This window comes from Oncorhynchus nerka, linkage group LG1 (genome assembly GCF_034236695.1).
Source record: "Oncorhynchus nerka isolate Pitt River linkage group LG1, Oner_Uvic_2.0, whole genome shotgun sequence".
Lineage (NCBI taxonomy): Eukaryota > Metazoa > Chordata > Actinopteri > Salmoniformes > Salmonidae > Oncorhynchus > Oncorhynchus nerka.
This window is the reverse complement of record NC_088396.1, coordinates 51,526,526-51,549,348: the sequence shown is the minus strand read 5'-3', so window position 1 is coordinate 51,549,348 and position 22,823 is coordinate 51,526,526. Positions and strand designations below refer to the sequence as shown.

The 22,823-nt window shown below is 47.3% G+C and overlaps 1 protein-coding gene across 1 annotated transcript in view; it reads right to left on the bottom strand.

The window, feature by feature from the left end:
* Nucleotides 1–21,858, bottom strand: part of LOC115122406 (zinc finger protein 804A-like) — a 133,039-nt gene extending 111,181 nt beyond the window's left edge. The window contains exon 1 of the mRNA XM_065018052.1: nt 21,694–21,858. Within this exon, the coding sequence (XP_064874124.1) occupies nt 21,694–21,858 (165 nt within the window). The remainder of the gene's footprint in view (nt 1–21,693) is intronic.
* Between the last annotated feature and the right edge of the window lie 965 nt (nt 21,859–22,823).

The window sequence follows — 22,823 nt, the reverse complement described above, 5'->3', positions numbered from 1 at the left end:
TGTATATAGCCTCCACATTGACTCTGTACCGTACCCCTGTATATAGCCTCCACATTGACTCTGTACCGGTACCCCTGTATATAGCCTCCACATTGACTCTGTACCAGTACCCCTGTATATAGCCTCCACATTGACTCTGTACCGGTACCCCTGTATATAGCCTCCACATTGACTCTGTACCGGTACCCCCTGTATATAGCCTCCACATTGACTCTGTACCGGTACCCCTGTATATAGCCTCCACATTGACTCTGTACCGTACCCCTGTATATAGCCTCCACATTGACTCTGTACCGGTACCCCTGTATATAGCCTCCACATTGACTCTGTACCGGTACCCCTGTATATAGCCTCCACATTGACTCTGTACCGGTAACCCCTGTATATAGCCTCCACATTGACTCTGTACCGGTACCCCTGTATATAGCCTCCACATTGACTCTGTACCGGTACCCCCTGTATATAGCCTCCACATTGACTCTGTACCGGTACCCCTGTATATAGCCTCCACATTGACTCTGTACCGGTACCCCCTGTATATAGCCTCCACATTGACTCTGTACCGGTACCCCTGTATATAGCCTCCACATTGACTCTGTACCGGTACCCCTGTATATAGCCTCCACATTGACTCTGTACCGGTACCCCTGTATATAGCCTCCACATTGACTCTGTACCGCTACCCCTGTATATAGCCTCCACATTGACTCTGTACCGGTACCCCTGTATATAGCCTCCACATTGACTCTGTACCGTACCCCTGTATATAGCCTCCACATTGACTCTGTACCGTACCCCTGTATATAGCCTCCACATTGACTCTGTACCGGTACTCCCTGTATATAGCCTCCACATTGACTCTGTACCGGTACCCCCTGTATATAGCCTCCACATTGACTCTGTACCGGTACCCCTGTATATAGCCTCCACATTGACTCTGTACCGGTACCCCCTGTATATAGCCTCCACATTGACTCTGTACCTGTACCCCTGTATATAGCCTCCACATTGACTCTGTACCGGTACCCCTGTATATAGCCTCCACATTGACTCTGTACCGGTACCCCTGTATATAGCCTCCACATTGACTCTGTACCGGTACTCCCTGTATATAGCCTCCACATTGACTCTGTACCGGTACCCCCTGTATATAGCCTCCACATTGACTCTGTACCGGTACCCCTGTATATAGCCTCCACATTGACTCTGTACCGGTACCCCTGTATATAGCCTCCACATTGACTCTGTACCGGTACCCCTGTATATAGCCTCCACATTGACTCTGTACCGGTACCCCCTGTATATAGCCTCCACATTGACTCTGTACCTGTACTCCCTGTATATAGCCTCCACATTGACTCAGTACCTGTACTCCCTGTATATAGCCTCCACATTGACTCTGTACCGGTACCCCCTGTATATAGCCTCCACATTGACTCTGTACCGCTACCCCCTGTATATAGCCTCCACATTGACTCTGTACCTGTACTCCCTGTATATAGCCTCCACATTGACTCTGTACCAGTACCCCCTGTATATAGCCTCCACATTGACTCTGTACCGGTACCCCTGTATATAGCCTCCACATTGACTCTGTACCTGTACCCCTGTATATAGCCTCCACATTGACTCTGTACCGGTACCCCTGTATATAGCCTCCACATTGACTCTGTACCAGTACCCCTGTATATAGCCTCCACATTGACTCTGTACCGGTACCCCTGTATATAGCCTCCACATTGACTCTGTACCAGTACCCCCTGTATATAGCCTCCACATTGACTCTGTACCGGTACCCCTGTATATAGCCTCCACATTGACTCGTACCAGTACCCCTGTATATAGCCTCCACATTGACTCAGTACCGTACCCCCTGTATATAGCCTCCACATTGACTCTGTACCGGTACCCCTGTATATAGCCTCCACATTGACTCTGTACCGGTACCCCTGTATATAGCCTCCACATTGACTCTGTACCGGTACCCCTGTATATAGCCTCCACATTGACTCTGTACCGGTACCCCCTGTATATAGCCTCCACATTGACTCTGTACCGGTACCCCTGTATATAGCCTCCACATTGACTCTGTACCAGTACCCCTGTATATAGCCTCCACATTGACTCTGTACCGGTACCCCTGTATATAGCCTCCACATTGACTCTGTACCGGTACCCCTGTATATAGCCTCCACATTGACTCTGTACCGGTAACCCCTGTATATAGCCTCCACATTGACTCTGTACCGGTACCCCTGTATATAGCCTCCACATTGACTCTGTACCGGTACTCCCTGTATATAGCCTCCACATTGACTCTGTACCGGTACCCCTGTATATAGCCTCCACATTGACTCTGTACCAGTACCCCTGTATATAGCCTCCACATTGACTCTGTACCAGTACCCCCTGTATATAGCCTCCACATTGACTCTGTACCGGTACCCCTGTATATAGCCTCCACATTGACTCTGTACCAGTACCCCCTGTATATAGCCTCCACATTGACTCTGTACCGGTACCCCTGTATATAGCCTCCACATTGACTCTGTACCGGTACCCCTGTATATAGCCTCCACATTGACTCTGTACCGGTACCCCTGTATATAGCCTCCACATTGACTCTGTACCGGTACCCCTGTATATAGCCTCCACATTGACTCTGTACCAGTACCCCTGTATATAGCCTCCACATTGACTCTGTACCGGTACCCCTGTATATAGCCTCCACATTGACTCTGTACCGGTACCCCTGTATATAGCCTCCACATTGACTCTGTACCGGTACCCCTGTATATAGCCTCCACATTGACTCTGTACCGGTACCCCTGTATATAGCCTCCACATTGACTCTGTACCGGTACCCCTGTATATAGCCTCCACATTGACTCTGTACCGGTACCCCTGTATATAGCCTCCACATTGACTCTGTACCGTACCCCTGTATATAGCCTCCACATTGACTCTGTACCGGTACCCCTGTATATAGCCTCCACATTGACTCTGTACCGGTACCCCTGTATATAGCCTCCACATTGACTCTGTACCGGTACCCCTGTATATAGCCTCCACATTGACTCTGTACCGGTACCCCTGTATATAGCCTCCACATTGACTCTGTACCGGTACTCCCTGTATATAGCCTCCACATTGACTCTGTACCAGTACCCCTGTATATAGCCTCCACATTGACTCTGTACCGGTACCCCTGTATATAGCCTCCACATTGACTCTGTACCGGTACCCCTGTATATAGCCTCCACATTGACTCTGTACCAGTACCCCTGTATATAGCCTCCACATTGACTCTGTACCAGTACCCCTGTATATAGCCTCCACATTGACTCTGTACCGGTACCCCTGTATATAGCCTCCACATTGACTCTGTACCGGTACCCCTGTATATAGCCTCCACATTGACTCTGTACCAGTACCCCTGTATATAGCCTCCACATTGACTCTGTACCGGTACTCCCTGTATATAGCCTCCACATTGACTCTGTACCGGTACCCCTGTATATAGCCTCCACATTGACTCTGTACCGGTACCCCTGTATATAGCCTCCACATTGACTCTGTACCAGTACCCCTGTATATAGCCTCCACATTGACTCTGTACCAGTACCCCTGTATATAGCCTCCACATTGACTCTGTACCGGTACCCCTGTATATAGCCTCCACATTGACTCTGTACCAGTACCCCTGTATATAGCCTCCACATTGACTCTGTACCGGTACCCCTGTATATAGCCTCCACATTGACTCTGTACCAGTACCCCTGTATATAGCCTCCACATTGACTCTGTACCGGTACCCCTGTATATAGCCTCCACATTGACTCTGTACCGGTACCCCTGTATATAGCCTCCACATTGACTCTGTACCAGTACCCCTGTATATAGCCTCCACATTGACTCTGTACCGGTACCCCTGTATATAGCCTCCACATTGACTCTGTACCAGTACCCCCTGTATATAGCCTCCACATTGACTCTGTACCGGTACCCCTGTATATAGCCTCCACATTGACTCTGTACCGGTACCCCTGTATATAGCCTCCACATTGACTCTGTACCGGTACCCCTGTATATAGCCTCCACATTGACTCTGTACCGGTACCCCTGTATATAGCCTCCACATTGACTCTGTACCGGTACCCCCTGTATATAGCCTCCACATTGACTCTGTACCGGTACCCCTGTATATAGCCTCCACATTGACTCTGTACCGGTACCCCTGTATATAGCCTCCACATTGACTCTGTACCGGTACCCCTGTATATAGCCTCCACATTGACTCTGTACCGGTACCCCTGTATATAGCCTCCACATTGACTCTGTACCGGTACCCCTGTATATAGCCTCCACATTGACTCTGTACCGGTACCCCTGTATATAGCCTCCACATTGACTCTGTACCGGTACCCCTGTATATAGCCTCCACATTGACTCTGTACCGGTACCCCTGTATATAGCCTCCACATTGACTCTGTACCGGTACCCCTGTATATAGCCTCCACATTGACTCTGTACCGGTACCCCTGTATATAGCCTCCACATTGACTCTGTACCGGTACCCCTGTATATAGCCTCCACATTGACTCTGTACCGGTACCCCTGTATATAGCCTCCACATTGACTCTGTACCGGTACCCCTGTATATAGCCTCCACATTGACTCTGTACCGGTACCCCTGTATATAGCCTCCACATTGACTCTGTACCAGTACCCCTGTATATAGCCTCCACATTGACTCTGTACCGGTACCCCTGTATATAGCCTCCACATTGACTCTGTACCAGTACCCCTGTATATAGCCTCCACATTGACTCTGTACCGGTACCCCTGTATATAGCCTCCACATTGACTCTGTACCGGTACCCCTGTATATAGCCTCCACATTGACTCTGTACCGGTACCCCTGTATATAGCCTCCACATTGACTCTGTACCAGTACCCCTGTATATAGCCTCCACATTGACTCTGTACCGGTACCCCTGTATATAGCCTCCACATTGACTCTGTACCGGTACCCCTGTATATAGCCTCCACATTGACTCTGTACCGGTACCCCTGTATATAGCCTCCACATTGACTCTGTACCGGTACCCCTGTATATAGCCTCCACATTGACTCTGTACCGGTACCCCTGTATATAGCCTCCACATTGACTCTGTACCGGTACCCCTGTATATAGCCTCCACATTGACTCTGTACCGGTACCCCTGTATATAGCCTCCACATTGACTCTGTACCGGTACCCCTGTATATAGCCTCCACATTGACTCTGTACCGGTACCCCTGTATATAGCCTCCACATTGACTCTGTACCGGTACTCCCTGTATATAGCCTCCACATTGACTCTGTACCGGTACCCCTGTATATAGCCTCCACATTGACTCTGTACCGTACCCCTGTATATACCTCCACATTGACTCAGTACCGTACCCCTGTATATAGCCTCCACATTGACTCTGTACCGGTACCCCTGTATATAGCCTCCACATTGACTCTGTACCGGTACCCCTGTATATAGCCTCCACATTGACTCTGTACCGGTACCCCTGTATATAGCCTCCACATTGACTCTGTACCGGTACCCCTGTATATAGCCTCCACATTGACTCTGTACCGGTACCCCTGTATATAGCCTCCACATTGACTCTGTACCAGTACCCCTGTATATAGCCTCCACATTGACTCTGTACCAGTACCCCTGTATATAGCCTCCACATTGACTCTGTACCGGTACCCCTGTATATAGCCTCCACATTGACTCTGTACCAGTACCCCTGTATATAGCCTCCACATTGACTCTGTACCGGTACCCCTGTATATAGCCTCCACATTGACTCTGTACCAGTACCCCTGTATATAGCCTCCACATTGACTCTGTACCAGTACCCCTGTATATAGCCTCCACATTGACTCTGTACCGGTACCCCTGTATATAGCCTCCACATTGACTCTGTACCAGTACCCCTGTATATAGCCTCCACATTGACTCTGTACCGGTACCCCTGTATATAGCCTCCACATTGACTCTGTACCAGTACCCCTGTATATAGCCTCCACATTGACTCTGTACCAGTACCCCTGTATATAGCCTCCACATTGACTCTGTACCGGTACCCCTGTATATAGCCTCCACATTGACTCTGTACCAGTACCCCTGTATATAGCCTCCACATTGACTCTGTACCGGTACCCCTGTATATAGCCTCCACATTGACTCTGTACCAGTACCCCTGTATATAGCCTCCACATTGACTCTGTACCGGTACCCCTGTATATAGCCTCCACATTGACTCTGTACCGGTACCCCTGTATATAGCCTCCACATTGACTCTGTACCGGTACCCCTGTATATAGCCTCCACATTGACTCTGTACCAGTACCCCCTGTATATAGCCTCCACATTGACTCTGTACCGGTACCCCTGTATATAGCCTCCACATTGACTCTGTACCAGTACCCCTGTATATAGCCTCCACATTGACTCTGTACCAGTACCCCTGTATATAGCCTCCACATTGACTCTGTACCGGTACCCCTGTATATAGCCTCCACATTGACTCTGTACCAGTACCCCTGTATATAGCCTCCACATTGACTCTGTACCGGTACCCCTGTATATAGCCTCCACATTGACTCTGTACCAGTACCCCTGTATATAGCCTCCACATTGACTCTGTACCAGTACCCCTGTATATAGCCTCCACATTGACTCTGTACCAGTACCCCTGTATATAGCCTCCAGTACCTGTACCCCCTGTATATAGCCTCCACATTGACTCAGTACCAGTACCCTCTGTATATAGCCTCCACATTGACTCTGTACCAGTACCCTCTGTATATAGCCTCCACATTGACTCTGTACCAGTACCCTCTGTATATAGCCTCCACATTGACTCAGTACCAGTACCCTCTGTATATAGCCTCCACATTGACTCTGTACCAGTACCCTCTGTATATAGCCTCCACATTGACTCTGTACTGTAATACACCCTGTATATAGCCTCCACATTGACTCAGTACCAGTACCCTCTGTATATAGCCTCCACATTGACTCTGTACCAGTACCCTCTGTATATAGCCTCCACATTGACTCTGTACCAGTACCCTCTGTATATAGCCTCCACATTGACTCTGTACTGTAATACACCCTGTATATAGCCTCCACATTGACTCTGTACCGATACCCCCTGTATATAGCCTCCACATTGACTCAGTACCTGTACCCCCTGTATATAGCCTCCACATTGACTCTGTACCTGTACCCCCTGTATATAGCCTCCACATTGACTCAGTACCGGTACCCCCTGTATATAGCCTCCACATTGACTCAGTACCTGTACCCCCTGTATATAGCCTCCACATTGACTCTGTACCTGTACTCCCTGTATAAAGCCTCCACATTGACTCTGTACCGGTACCCCCTGTATAAAGCCTCCACATTGACTCTGTACCGCTACCCCCTGTATATAGCCTCCACATTGACTCAGTACCAGTACCCCTGTATATAACCTCCACATTGACTCAGTACCTGTACCCCCTGTATATAGCCTCCACATTGACTCAGTACCTGTACTCCCTGTATATAGCCTCCACATTGACTCAGTACCAGTACCCCCTGTATATAGCCTCCACATTGACTCTGTACCTGTACTCCCTGTATATAGCCTCCACATTGACTCTGTACCGCTACTCCCTGAATATAGCCTCCACATTGACTCTGTACCTGTACCCCCTGTATATAGCCTCCACATTGACTCAGTACCAGTACCCCTGTATATAACCTCCACATTGACTCAGTACCTGTACCCCCTGTATATAGCCTCCACATTGACTCAGTACCTGTACTCCCTGTATATAGCCTCCACATTGACTCAGTACCAGTACCCCCTGTATATAGCCTCCACATTGACTCAGTACCTGTACCCCCTGTATATAGCCTCCACATTGACTCCTGTACTCCTGTATATAGCCCACATTGACTCAGTACCTGTACCCTGTATATAGCCTCCACATTGACTCTGTACCGTACCCCTGTACCCCTGTATATAGTCTCCACATTGACTCTGTACCAGTACCCTCTGTATATAGCCTCCACATTGACTCTGTACCAGTACCCTCTGTACTCCCTGTATATAGCCTCCACATTGACTCAGTACCTGTACTCCCTGTATATAGCCTCCACATTGACTCTGTACCTACCCCTGTACCTCCACATGACTCTGTATAGCCTCCACATTGACTCTGTACCTGTACTCCCTGTATATAGCCTCCACATTGACTCAGTACCTGTACTCCTGTATATAGCCTCCACATTGACTCTGTACCAGTACCCCTGTATATAGCCTCCACATTGACTCTGTACCTGTACCCCTGTATATAGCCTCCACATTGACTCTGTACCAGTACCCCTGTATATAGCCTCCACATTGACTCAGTACCTGTACCCCCTGTATATAGCCTCCACATTGACTCAGTACCTCCACATTGGTACCCCCTGTATATAGCCTCCACATTGACTCAGTACCAGTACCCCTGTATATAGCCTCCACATTGACTCAGTACCAGTACCCCCTGTATATAGCCTCCACATTGACTCAGTACCAGTACCCCCTGTATATAGCCTCCACATTGACTCAGTACCAGTACCCCTGTATATAGCCTCCACATTGACTCAGTACCAGTACCCCCTGTATATAGCCTCCACATTGACTCAGTACCAGTACCCCTGTATATAGCCTCCACATTGACTCAGTACCTGTACTCCCTGTATATAGCCTCCACATTGACTCAGTACCAGTACCCCCTGTATATAGCCTCCACATTGACTCAGTACCAGTACCCCTGTATAAAGCCTCCACATTGACTCAGTACCAGTACCCTCTGTATATAGTCTCCACATTGACTCAGTACCAGTACCCTCTGTATATAGCCTCCACATTGACTCTGTACCAGTACCCCCTGTATATAGCCTCCACATTGACTCTGTACCAGTACCCTCTGTATATAGCCTCCACATTGACTCAGTACCAGTACCCCCTGTATATAGCCTCCACATTGACTCAGTACCTGTACTCCCTGTATATAGCCTCCACATTGACTCTGTACCAGTACCCCCTGTATATAGCCTCCACATTGACTCTGTACCAGTACTCCCTGTATATAGCCTCCACATTGACTCTGTACCTGTACCCTGTATATAGCCTCCACATTGACTCTGTACCGGTACCCCTGTATATAGCCTCCACATTGACTCTGTACCAGTACCCCTGTATATAGCCTCCACATTGACTCTGTACCTAATACCTGTATATAGCTCCACATTGACTCAGTATATATATAGCCTCCACATTGACTCAGTACCTGTACCCCTGTATATAGCCTCCACATTGACTCTGTACCAGTACCCCTGTATATAGCCTCCACATTGACTCTGTACCTGTACTCCCTGTATATAGCCTCCACATTGACTCAGTACCTGTACCCCTGTATATAGCCTCCACATTGACTCAGTACCTGTACTCCCTGTATATAGCCTCCACATTGACTCTGTACCTGTACCCCCATGTATATAGCCTCCACATTGACTCAGTACCTGTACTCCTGTATATAGCCTCCACATTGACTCAGTACCTGTACTCCCTGTATATAGCCTCCACATTGACTCAGTACCTGTACTCCCTGTATATAGCCTCCACATTGACTCTGTACCTGTACTCCCTGTATATAGCCTCCACATTGACTCAGTACCAGTACCCCCTGTATATAGCCTCCACATTGACTCAGTACCAGTACCCTCTGTATATAGCCTCCACATTGACTCAGTACCAGTACCCTCTGTATATAGCCTCCACATTGACTCAGTACCAGTACCCTCTGTATATAGCCTCCACATTGACTCAGTACCAGTACCCCCTGTATATAGCCTCCACATTGACTCAGTACCAGTACTCCCTGTATATAGCCTCCACATTGACTCTGTACCAGTACTCCCTGTATATAGCCTCCACATTGACTCTGTACCAGTACCCCTGTATATAGCCTCCACATTGACTCTGTACCGGTACCCCCTGTATATAGCCTCCACATTGACTCAGTACCTGTACTCCCTGTATATAGCCTCCACATTGACTCTGTACCGGTACCCCCTGTATATAGCCTCCACATTGACTCTGTACCAGTACCCCCTGTATATAGCCTCCACATTGACTCAGTACCTGTACTCCCTGTATATAGCCTCCACATTGACTCAGTACCTGTACTCCCTGTATATAGCCTCCACATTGACTCTGTACCGGTACCCCCTGTATATAGCCTCCACATTGACTCTGTACCTGTACTCCCTGTATATAGCCTCCACATTGACTCAGTACCTGTACTCCCTGTATATAGCCTCCACATTGACTCAGTACCTGTACTCCCTGTATATAGCCTCCACATTGACTCTGTACCTGTACTCCCTGTATATAGCCTCCACATTGACTCAGTACCAGTACCTCCTGTATATAGCCTCCACATTGACTCAGTACCTGTACTCCCTGTATATAGCCTCCACATTGACTCAGTACCTGTACTCCTGTATATAGCCTCCACATTGACTCTGTACCTGTACTCCCTGTATATAGCCTCCACATTGACTCTCCTGTACCCCTGTATATAGCCAGACTACCAGTACCCCTGTATATAGCCTCCACATTGACTCAGTACCAGTACCCTCTGTATATAGCCTCCACATTGACTCAGTACCAGTACCCTCTGTATATAGCCTCCACATTGACTCAGTACCAGTACCCTCTGTATATAGCCTCCACATTGACTCAGTACCAGTACCCCCTGTATATAGCCTCCACATTGACTCAGTACCAGTACTCCCTGTATATAGCCTCCACATTGACTCTGTACCAGTACTCCCTGTATATAGCCTCCACATTGACTCTGTACCGGTACCCCCTGTATATAGCCTCCACATTGACTCTGTACCAGTACTCCCTGTATATAGCCTCCACATTGACTCAGTACCAGTACCCCCTGTATATAGCCTCCACATTGACTCTGTACTGTACTCCCTGTATATAGCCTCCACATTGACTCAGTACCAGTACTCCCTGTATATAGCCTCCACATTGACTCTGTACTGTAGTACTCCCTGTATATAGCCTCCACATTGACTCAGTACCAGTACTCCCTGTATATAGCCTCCACATTGACTCAGTACCAGTACCCCCTGTATATAGCCTCCACATTGACTCTGTACCTGTACTCCCTGTATATAGCCTCCACATTGACTCTGTACCAGTACCCCTGTATATAGCCTCCACATTGACTCTGTACCTGTACTCCCTGTATATAGCCTCCACATTGACTCAGTACTGGTACCCCCTGTATATAGCCTCCACATTGACTCTGTACCTGTACTCCCTGTATATAGTCTCCACATTGACTCAGTACCAGTACTCACTGTATATAGCCTCCACATTGACTCAGTACCAGTACCCCCTGTATATAGCCTCCACATTGACTCTGTACCTGTACTCCCTGTATATAGCCTCCACATTGACTCTGTACCAGTACCCCTGTATATAGCCTCCACATTGACTCTGTACCTGTACTCCCTGTATATAGCCTCCACATTGACTCAGTACTGGTACCCCCTGTATATAGCCTCCACATTGACTCTGTACCTGTACTCCCTGTATATAGTCTCCACATTGACTCAGTACCTGTACTCCCTGTATATAGCCTCCACATTGACTCTGTACCTGTACTCCCTGTATATAACCTCCACATTGACTCAGTACCTGTACTCCCTGTATATAGCCTCCACATTGACTCAGTACCAGTACCCCTGTATATAACCTCCACATTGACTCAGTACCTGTACCCCCTGTATATAGCCTCCACATTGACTCAGTACCTGTACTCCCTGTATATAGCCTCCACATTGACTCAGTACCAGTACCCCCTGTATATAGCCTCCACATTGACTCAGTACCTGTACCCCCTGTATATAGCCTCCACATTGACTCAGTACCTGTACTCCCTGTATATAGCCTCCACATTGACTCAGTACCTGTACTCCCTGTATAAAGCCTCCACATTGACTCAGTACCTGTACCCCCTGTATATAGCCTCCACATTGACTCAGTACCAGTACCCTCTGTATATAGCCTCCACATTGACTCTGTACCAGTACCCTCTGTATATAGCCTCCACATTGACTCTGTACCAGTACCCTCTGTATATAGCCTCCACATTGACTCAGTACCAGTACCCTCTGTATATAGCCTCCACATTGACTCTGTACCAGTACCCTCTGTATATAGCCTCCACATTGACTCTGTACTGTAATACACCCTGTATATAGCCTCCACATTGACTCAGTACCAGTACCCTCTGTATATAGCCTCCACATTGACTCTGTACCAGTACCCCTGTATATAGCCTCCACATTGACTCTGTACCAGTACCCCTGTATATAGCCTCCACATTGACTCTGTACCTGTAATACACCCCACATGACTATATAGCCTCCACATTGACTCTGTACCTGTACTCCCTGTATATAGCCTCCACATTGACTCAGTACCTGTACTCCCTGTATATAGCCTCCACATTGACTCAGTACCTGTACCCCCTGTATATAGCCTCCACATTGACTCAGTACCTGTACTCCCTGTATATAGCCTCCACATTGACTCAGTACCTGTACCCCCTGTATATAGCCTCCACATTGACTCTGTACCTGTACTCCCTGTATATAGCCTCCACATTGACTCAGTACCAGTACCCCCTGTATATAGCCTCCACATTGACTCAGTACCAGTACTCCTGTATATAAGCCCTCCAGTATTGACTCTATAGCCCACATTGACTCAGTACCTGTACCCTGTATATAGCCTCCACATTGACTCAGTACCTGTACTCCCTGTATATAGCCTCCACATTGACTCTGTACCTGTACCCCCTGTATATAGCCTCCACATTGACTCAGTACCTGTACTCCCTGTATATAGCCTCCACATTGACTCTGTACCTGTACTCCCTGTATATAGCCTCCACATTGACTCTGTACCTGTACTCCCTGTATATAGCCTCCACATTGACTCTGTACCTGTACTCCCTGTATATAGCCTCCACATTGACTCTATACCGGTACCCCCTGTATATAGCCTCCACATTGACTCAGTACCTGTACTCCTGTATATAGCCTCCACATTGACTCAGTACCTGTACTCCTGTATATAGCCTCCACATTGACTCAGTACCTGTACTCCCTGTATATAGCCTCCACATTGACTCTGTACCTGTACTCCCTGTATATAGCCTCCACATTGACTCAGTACCTGTACTCCCTGTATATAGCCTCCACATTGACTCTGTACCTGTACTCCCTGTATATAGCCTCCACATTGACTCAGTACCTGTACTCCTGTATATAGCCTCCACATTGACTCTGTACCTGTACTCCCTGTATATAGCCTCCACATTGACTCTGTACCTGTACCCCTGTATATAGCCTCCACATTGACTCAGTACCTGTACTCCCTGTATATAGCCTCCACATTGACTCAGTACCTGTACTCCCTGTATATAGCCTCCACATTGACTCAGTACCTGTACTCCCTGTATATAGCCTCCACATTGACTCTGTACCTGTACTCCTGTATATAGCCTCCACATTGTATATAGCCTCCACATTGACTCAGTACCTGTACTCCTAGTATATAGCCTCCACATTGACTCTGTACCTGTACTCCCTGTATATAGCCTCCACATTGACTCAGTACCTGTACTCCCTGTATATAGCCTCCACATTGACTCTGTACCTGTACTCCCTGTATATAGCCTCCACATTGACTCAGTACCTGTACTCCCTGTATATAGCCTCCACATTGACTCTGTACCAGTACCCCTGTATATAGCCTCCACATTGACTCAGTACCTGTACCCCTGTATATAGCCTCCACATTGACTCTACCTGTACCTGTACTCCTGTATATAGCCTCCACATTGACTCAGTACCTGTACTCCCTGTATATAGCCTCCACATTGACTCTGTACCTGTACTCCCTGTATATAGCCTCCACATTGACTCTGTACCTGTACCCCTGTATATAGCCTCCACATTGACTCTGTACCAGTACCCCCTGTATATAGCCTCCACATTGACTCTGTATAAGCCTCCACATTGACTCAGTACCCCCTGTATATAGCCTCCACATTGACTCTGTACCGGTACCCTCTGTATATAGCCTCCACATTGACTCTGTACCAGTACTCCCTGTATATAGCCTCCACATTGACTCAGTACCTGTACTCCCTGTATATAGCCTCCACATTGACTCAGTACCTGTACTCCCTGTATATAGCCTCCACATTGACTCAGTACCTGTACTCCCTGTATATAGCCTCCACATTGACTCAGTACCTGTACTCCCTGTATATAGCCTCCACATTGACTCAGTACCTGTACTCCCTGTATATAGCCTCCACATTGACTCAGTACCTGTACTCCCTGTATATAGCCTCCACATTGACTCAGTACCTGTACTCCTGTATATAGCCTCCACATTGACTCAGTACCTGTACTCCTGTATATAGCCTCCACATTGACTCAGTACCTGTACTCCCTGTATATAGCCTCCACATTGACTCAGTACCTGTACTCCCTGTATATAGCCTCCACATTGACATTGACTCAGTACCTGTACTCCCTGTATATAGCCTCCACATTGACTCAGTACCTGTACTGTATAGCCTCCACATTGACTCAGTACCTGTACTCCTGTATATAGCCTCCACATTGACTCAGTACCTGTACTCCCTGTATATAGCCTCCACATTGACTCAGTACCTGTACTCCCTGTATATAGCCTCCACATTGACTCAGTACCTGTACTCCCTGTATATAGCCTCCACATTGACTCTGTACCTGTACTCCCTGTATATAGCCTCCACATTGACTCAGTACCTGTACTCCCTGTATATAGCCTCCACATTGACTCAGTACCTGTACTCCCTGTATATAGCCTCCACATTGACTCAGTACCTGTACTCCCTGACTATATAGCCTCCACATTGACTCTGTACCTGTACTCCCTGTATATAGCCTCCACATTGACTCAGTACCTGTACTCCCTGTATATAGCCTCCACATTGACTCAGTACCTGTACTCCCTGTATATAGCCTCCACATTGACTCAGTACCTGTACTCCCTGTATATAGCCTCCACATTGACTCAGTACCTGTACTCCCTGTATATAGCCTCCACATTGACTCAGTACCTGTACTCCCTGTATATAGCCTCCACATTGACTCAGTACCTGTACTCCTGTATATAGCCTCCACATTGACTCAGTACCTGTACTCCCTGTATATAGCCTCCACATTGACTCAGTACCTGTACTCCTGTATATAGCCTCCACATTGACTCAGTACCTGTACTCCCTGTATATAGCCTCCACATTGACTCTGTACCTGTACTCCTGTATATAGCCTCCACATTGACTCAGTACCTGTACTCCTGTATATAGCCTCCACATTGACTCTGTACCTGTACTCCTGTATATAGCCTCCACATTGACTCAGTACCTGTACTCCCTGTATATAGCCTCCACATTGACTCAGTACCTGTACTCCTGTATATAGCCTCCACATTGACTCAGTACCTGTACTCCCTGTATATAGCCTCCACATTGACTCAGTACCTGTACTCCTGTATATAGCCTCCACATTGACTCAGTACCTGTACTCCCTGTATATAGCCTCCACATTGACTCAGTACCTGTACTCCCTGTATATAGCCTCCACATTGACTCAGTACCTGTACTCCTGTATATAGCCTCCACATTGACTCAGTACCTGTACTCCCTGTATATAGCCTCCACATTGACTCAGTACCTGTACTCCTGTATATAGCCTCCACATTGACTCAGTACCTGTACTCCCTGTATATAGCCTCCACATTGACTCAGTACCTGTACTCCCTGTATATAGCCTCCACATTGACTCAGTACCTGTACTCCTGTATATAGCCTCCACATTGACTCAGTACCTGTACTCCCTGTATATAGCCTCCACATTGACTCAGTACCTGTACTCCCTGTATATAGCCTCCACATTGACTCAGTACCTGTACTCCTGTATATAGCCTCCACATTGACTCAGTACCAGTACCCCTGTATATAGCCTCCACATTGACTCAGTACCTGTACTCCTGTATATAGCCTCCACATTGACTCAGTACCTGTACTCCCTGTATATAGCCTCCACATTGACTCTGTACCTGTACTCCCTGTATATAGCCTCCACATTGACTCAGTACCTGTACTCCCTGTATATAGCCTCCACATTGACTCAGTACCTGTACTCCCTGTATATAGCCTCCACATTGACTCAGTACCTGTACTCCCTGTATATAGCCTCCACATTGACTCAGTACCTGTACTCCCTGTATATAGCCTCCACATTGACTCAGTACCTGTACTCCCTGTATATAGCCTCCACATTGACTCAGTACCTGTACTCCCTGTATATAGCCTCCACATTGACTCAGTACCTGTACTCCTGTATATAGCCTCCACATTGACTCAGTACCTGTACTCCCCACATGTATATAGCCTCCACATTGACTCAGTACCTGTACTCCCTGTATATAGCCTCCACATTGACTCAGTACCTGTACCCCTGTATATAGCCTCCACATTGACTCTGTACCTGTACCCCCTGTATATAGCCTCCACATTGACTCAGTACCAGTACCCCTGTATATAACCTCCACATTGACTCAGTACCTGTACCCCCTGTATATAGCCTCCACATTGACTCAGTACCTGTACTCCCTGTATATAGCCTCCACATTGACTCAGTACCTGTACTCCTGTATATAGCCTCCACATTGACTCAGTACCTGTACTCCCTGTATATAGCCTCCACATTGACTCAGTACCTGTACTCCCTGTATATAGCCTCCACATTGACTCAGTACCTGTACTCCTGTATATAGCCTCCACATTGACTCAGTACCTGTACTCCCTGTATATAGCCTCCACATTGACTCAGTACCTGTACTCCCTGTATATAGCCTCCACATTGACTCAGTACCTGTACTCCCTGTATATAGCCTCCACATTGACTCAGTACCTGTACTCCCTGTATATAGCCTCCACATTGACTCAGTACCTGTACTCCCTGTATATAGCCTCCACATTGACTCAGTACCTGTACTCCCTGTATAAAGCCTCCACATTGACTCAGTACCTGTACTCCCTGTATATAGCCTCCACATTGACTCAGTACCTGTACTCCCTGTATATAGCCTCCACATTGACTCAGTACCTGTACTCCTGTATATAGCCTCCACATTGACTCAGTACCTGTACTCCCTGTATATAGCCTCCACATTGACTCAGTACCTGTACTCCTGTATATAGCCTCCACATTGACTCAGTACCTGTACTCCTGTATATAGCCTCCACATTGACTCAGTACCTGTACTCCTGTATATAGCCTCCACATTGACTCAGTACCTGTACTCCCTGTATATAGCCTCCACATTGACTCAGTACCTGTACTCCCTGTATATAGCCTCCACATTGACTCAGTACCTGTACTCCTGTATATAGCCTCCACATTGACTCAGTACCTGTACTCCCTGTATATAGCCTCCACATTGACTCAGTACCTGTACTCCTGTATATAGCCTCCACATTGACTCAGTACCTGTACTCCTGTATATAGCCTCCACATTGACTCAGTACCTGTACTCCCTGTATATAGCCTCCACATTGACTCAGTACCTGTACTCCCTGTATATAGCCTCCACATTGACTCAGTACCTGTACTCCTGTATATAGCCTCCACATTGACTCAGTACCTGTACTCCCTGTATATAGCCTCCACATTGACTCTGTACCTGTACTCCTGTATATAGCCTCCACATTGACTCAGTACCTGTACTCCTGTATATAGCCTCCACATTGACTCAGTACCTGTACTCCCTGTATATAGCCTCCACATTGACTCAGTACCTGTACTCCCTGTATATAGCCTCCACATTGACTCTGTACCTGTACTCCTGTATATAGCCTCCACATTGACTCAGTACCTGTACTCCTGTATATAGCCTCCACATTGACTCAGTACCTGTACTCCCTGTATATAGCCTCCACATTGACTCAGTACCTGTACTCCCTGTATATAGCCTCCACATTGACTCAGTACCTGTACTCCTGTATATAGCCTCCACATTGACTCAGTACCTGTACTCCCTGTATATAGCCTCCACATTGACTCAGTACCTGTACTCCCTGTATATAGCCTCCACATTGACTCAGTACCTGTACTCCCTGTATATAGCCTCCACATTGACTCAGTACCTGTACTCCCTGTATATAGCCTCCACATTGACTCTGTACCTGTACTCCCTGTATATAGCCTCCACATTGACTCAGTACCTGTACTCCCTGTATATAGCCTCCACATTGACTCAGTACCTGTACTCCCTGTATATAGCCTCCACATTGACTCAGTACCTGTACCCCCTGTATATAGCCTCCACATTGACTCAGTACCTGTACTCCCTGTATATAGCCTCCACATTGACTCAGTACCTGTACCCCTGTATATAGCCTCCACATTGACTCAGTACCTGTACTCCCTGTATATAGCCTCCACATTGACTCAGTACCTGTACTCCTGTATATAGCCTCCACATTGACTCAGTACCTGTACTCCCTGTATATAGCCTCCACATTGACTCAGTACCTGTACTCCCTGTATATAGCCTCCACATTGACTCAGTACCTGTACTCCCTGTATATAGCCTCCACATTGACTCAGTACCTGTACTCCTGTATATAGCCTCCACATTGACTCAGTACCTGTACTCCTGTATATAGCCTCCACATTGACTCAGTACCTGTACTCCCTGTATATAGCCTCCACATTGACTCAGTACCTGTACTCCCTGTATATAGCCTCCACATTGACTCAGTACCTGTACTCCCTGTATATAGCCTCCACATTGACTCAGTACCTGTACTCCCTGTATATATCCTCCACATTGACTCAGTACCTGTACTCCCTGTATATAGCCTCCACATTGACTCAGTACCTGTACTCCCTGTATATAGCCTCCACATTGACTCAGTACCTGTACTCCCTGTATATAGCCTCCACATTGACTCAGTACCTGTACTCCTGTATATAGCCTCCACATTGACTCAGTACCTGTACTCCCTGTATATAGCCTCCACATTGACTCAGTACCTGTACTCCCTGTATATAGCCTCCACATTGACTCAGTACCTGTACTCCCTGTATATAGCCTCCACATTGACTCAGTACCTGTACTCCCCTGTATATAGCCTCCACATTGACTCAGTACCTGTACTCCTGTATATAGCCTCCACATTGACTCAGTACCTGTACTCCCTGTATATAGCCTCCACATTGACTCAGTACCTGTACTCCCTGTATATAGCCTCCACATTGACTCTGTACCTGTACCCCTGTATATAGCCTCCACATTGACTCAGTACCTGTACTCCTGTATATAGCCTCCACATTGACTCAGTACCTGTACCCCTGTATATAGCCTCCACATTGACTCAGTACCTGTACTCCCTGTATATAGCCTCCACATTGACTCAGTACCAGTACCCCTGTATATAGCCTCCACATTGACTCAGTACCAGTACCCCTGTATATATAGCCTCCACATTGACTCAGTACCTGTACTCCCTGTATATAGCCTCCACATTGACTCAGTACCTGTACTCCCTGTATATAGCCTCCACATTGACTCAGTACCTGTACTCCCTGTATATAGCCTCCACATTGACTCAGTACCTGTACTCCTGTATATAGCCTCCACATTGACTCAGTACCTGTACTCCCTGTATATAGCCTCCACATTGACTCAGTACCTGTACTCCCTGTATATAGCCTCCACATTGACTCAGTACCTGTACTCCCTGTATATAGCCTCCACATTGACTCAGTACCTGTACTCCTGTATATAGCCTCCACATTGACTCAGTACCTGTACTCCCTGTATATAGCCTCCACATTGACTCAGTACCTGTACTCCCCACATGTATATAGCCTCCACATTGACTCAGTACCTGTACTCCCTGTATATAGCCTCCACATTGACTCTGTACCTGTACTCCCTGTATATAGCCTCCACATTGACTCAGTACCTGTACTCCCTGTATATAGCCTCCACATTGACTCAGTACCTGTACTCCTGTATATAGCCTCCACATTGACTCTGTACCTGTACTCCCTGTATATAGCCTCCACATTGACTCAGTACCTGTACTCCTGTATATAGCCTCCACATTGACTCAGTACCTGTACTCCCTGTATATAGCCTCCACATTGACTCAGTACCTGTACTCCTGTATATAGCCTCCACATTGACTCTGTACCTGTACCCCTGTATATAGCCTCCACATTGACTCAGTACCAGTACTCCCTGTATATAGCCTCCACATTGACTCAGTACCTGTACTCCCTGTATATAGCCTCCACATTGACTCAGTACCTGTACTCCCTGTATATAGCCTCCACATTGACTCAGTACCTGTACTCCCTGTATATAGCCTCCACATTGACTCAGTACCTGTACTCCTGTATATAGCCTCCACATTGACTCAGTACCTGTACTCCTGTATATAGCCTCCACATTGACTCAGTACCTGTACTCCCTGTATATAGCCTCCACATTGACTCAGTACCTGTACTCCCTGTATATAGCCTCCACATTGACTCTGTACCGGTACCCCTGTATATAGCCTCCACATTGACTCAGTACCTGTACTCCCTGTATATAGCCTCCACATTGACTCAGTACCTGTACTCCCTGTATATAGCCTCCACATTGACTCAGTACCTGTACTCCCTGTATATAGCCTCCACATTGACTCAGTACCTGTACTCCCTGTATATAGCCTCCACATTGACTCAGTACCTGTACTCCCTGTATAAAGCCTCGCTACTGTTATTTTTACTGCTGCTGTTCAATTATTTGTTACTTTTATTTTCTATTTTTTACTGAACACTTATTTTTTATATATTTTTTTATTAACTTCTTTAAGCATTGTTGGTAAAGGGTTTGTAAGTACGCATTTCACTGTAAGATCTACAACTGTTGTATTTTGCGCATGTGACAAATCAAACATGACTTGATTTGATTTAAATGTTCTATGTCAAGTATGACTGCATTTACACAATAAACTGTCTCCAGATGTTTGACAGAACCCATTACAGTCAAAAGAGACGCTCAGCATCTTCAACGGCCATGTTTGTCTACAATAGACAATCTTGTTAACTTTTCTGTTATCTCTATAATCAGATACCACTGCTGGGGGGAATTCAATTACCTTGACAGAGACTGTGGTAAATTGAGAAATCAAAGACAATATTTGGGGGGGATATTAAACTGTCAGCGTGATGGCGGTTGGCGCGGTTGGGGACAGATAGTTAACTGCGTCTGAAATATCACCCTATTCCATGTTTCCCCATAGGTCTTTGGTTAAAAGTAGTGCACTACATAGGGAATAGTGTGCCATTTGAAACACACACACGCTGTGTGAATAAGCGTCGTTGCCCTAATGAGTCCCAAGGACAACAGGAGTCAGGTGTCAGAAGAGATCAACATCCAAGTTACATGAAGTACGGGTGAATCTGGGACCTCAGCCGTGGAGCCGTGGCTCAGTGTTCTGTTGTTTGGGATCATGTCAGGAGGAATTAGACACAGCAGGGCTCCGCTCCGTGAGGCGTGAGATTCAGGGCACATCAGGGGCCCATCCAGCAGTGCTCTGCGCCCAGCCATGGTGGACCCATCAAGGGGGATGGTTCTCTAGGGAAGTGGGTCCCGTCTGGAAAAGTTTTGGTGCTGATTCAGCCTCACCACCTGTGTGCTCTCTAGCACAGTGACAGTCCAGCCTGGCCTGGGAGACCACACCACCTGAGCCAATGTAACAGATTTGGTTCAGTGACCACTCTCACGTGATGGGAAACCTTGCTTTAATCTGTTAGAGATTAAGGGCCTATAAATTTGGAATGGCTGGATAAAATATTTTGACCTAAACAGTTGCATCAATTCCTAGTCTTTGGCTAAGCGAGTTAATGCTTTGTTCTGGAATAGATGAGTCCCGGGTTCGAGATCAAAGCCAAGCCTTACCAAGCTGAGGCTGCTAGATCCCAGTCTGGACTGGTCTGTGGAAGGTGGAGAGGAGCGTGGAGAGGAGGGTGAAGGATGGAGTGGAAGGTGGAGAAGAGGGTGGAGGATGGAGTGGAAGGTGGAGAGGAAGGTGGAGAGGAGGGGGGAAAGGAGGGTGGAGGATGGAGTGGAAGGTGGAGAGGAGAGGGGAAGATGGAGTGGAAGGTGGAGAGGAAGGTGGAGAGGAGGGGGGAAAGGAGGATGGAGGATGGAGTGAAGGGTGGAGAGGAGAGGGGAAAGGAGGATGGAGTGAAGGGTGGAGAGGAGGGTGGAGTGAAGGGTGGAGAGGAGGGTGGAGAGGAAGGTGGAGTGAAGGGTGGAGTGAAGGGTGGAGATGAGGGAGGAAAGGAGGGTGGAGGATGGATGGAGTGAAGGGTGGAGAGGAGGGTGGAGAGGAGGGGGGAGATGACAGCATTGACCAGCTGTCCATATCACATCTCTGCTCCATTTTGACTGCATCGATTTCACACTTGTTTTTTTATATATTTCTTTATATGTCAGCACTGTTTTGTTTTCAGCAACACAATCATTTGCCACTGTAATGCCCCATTCAGAGAGGAGGTTAATGGTGAACG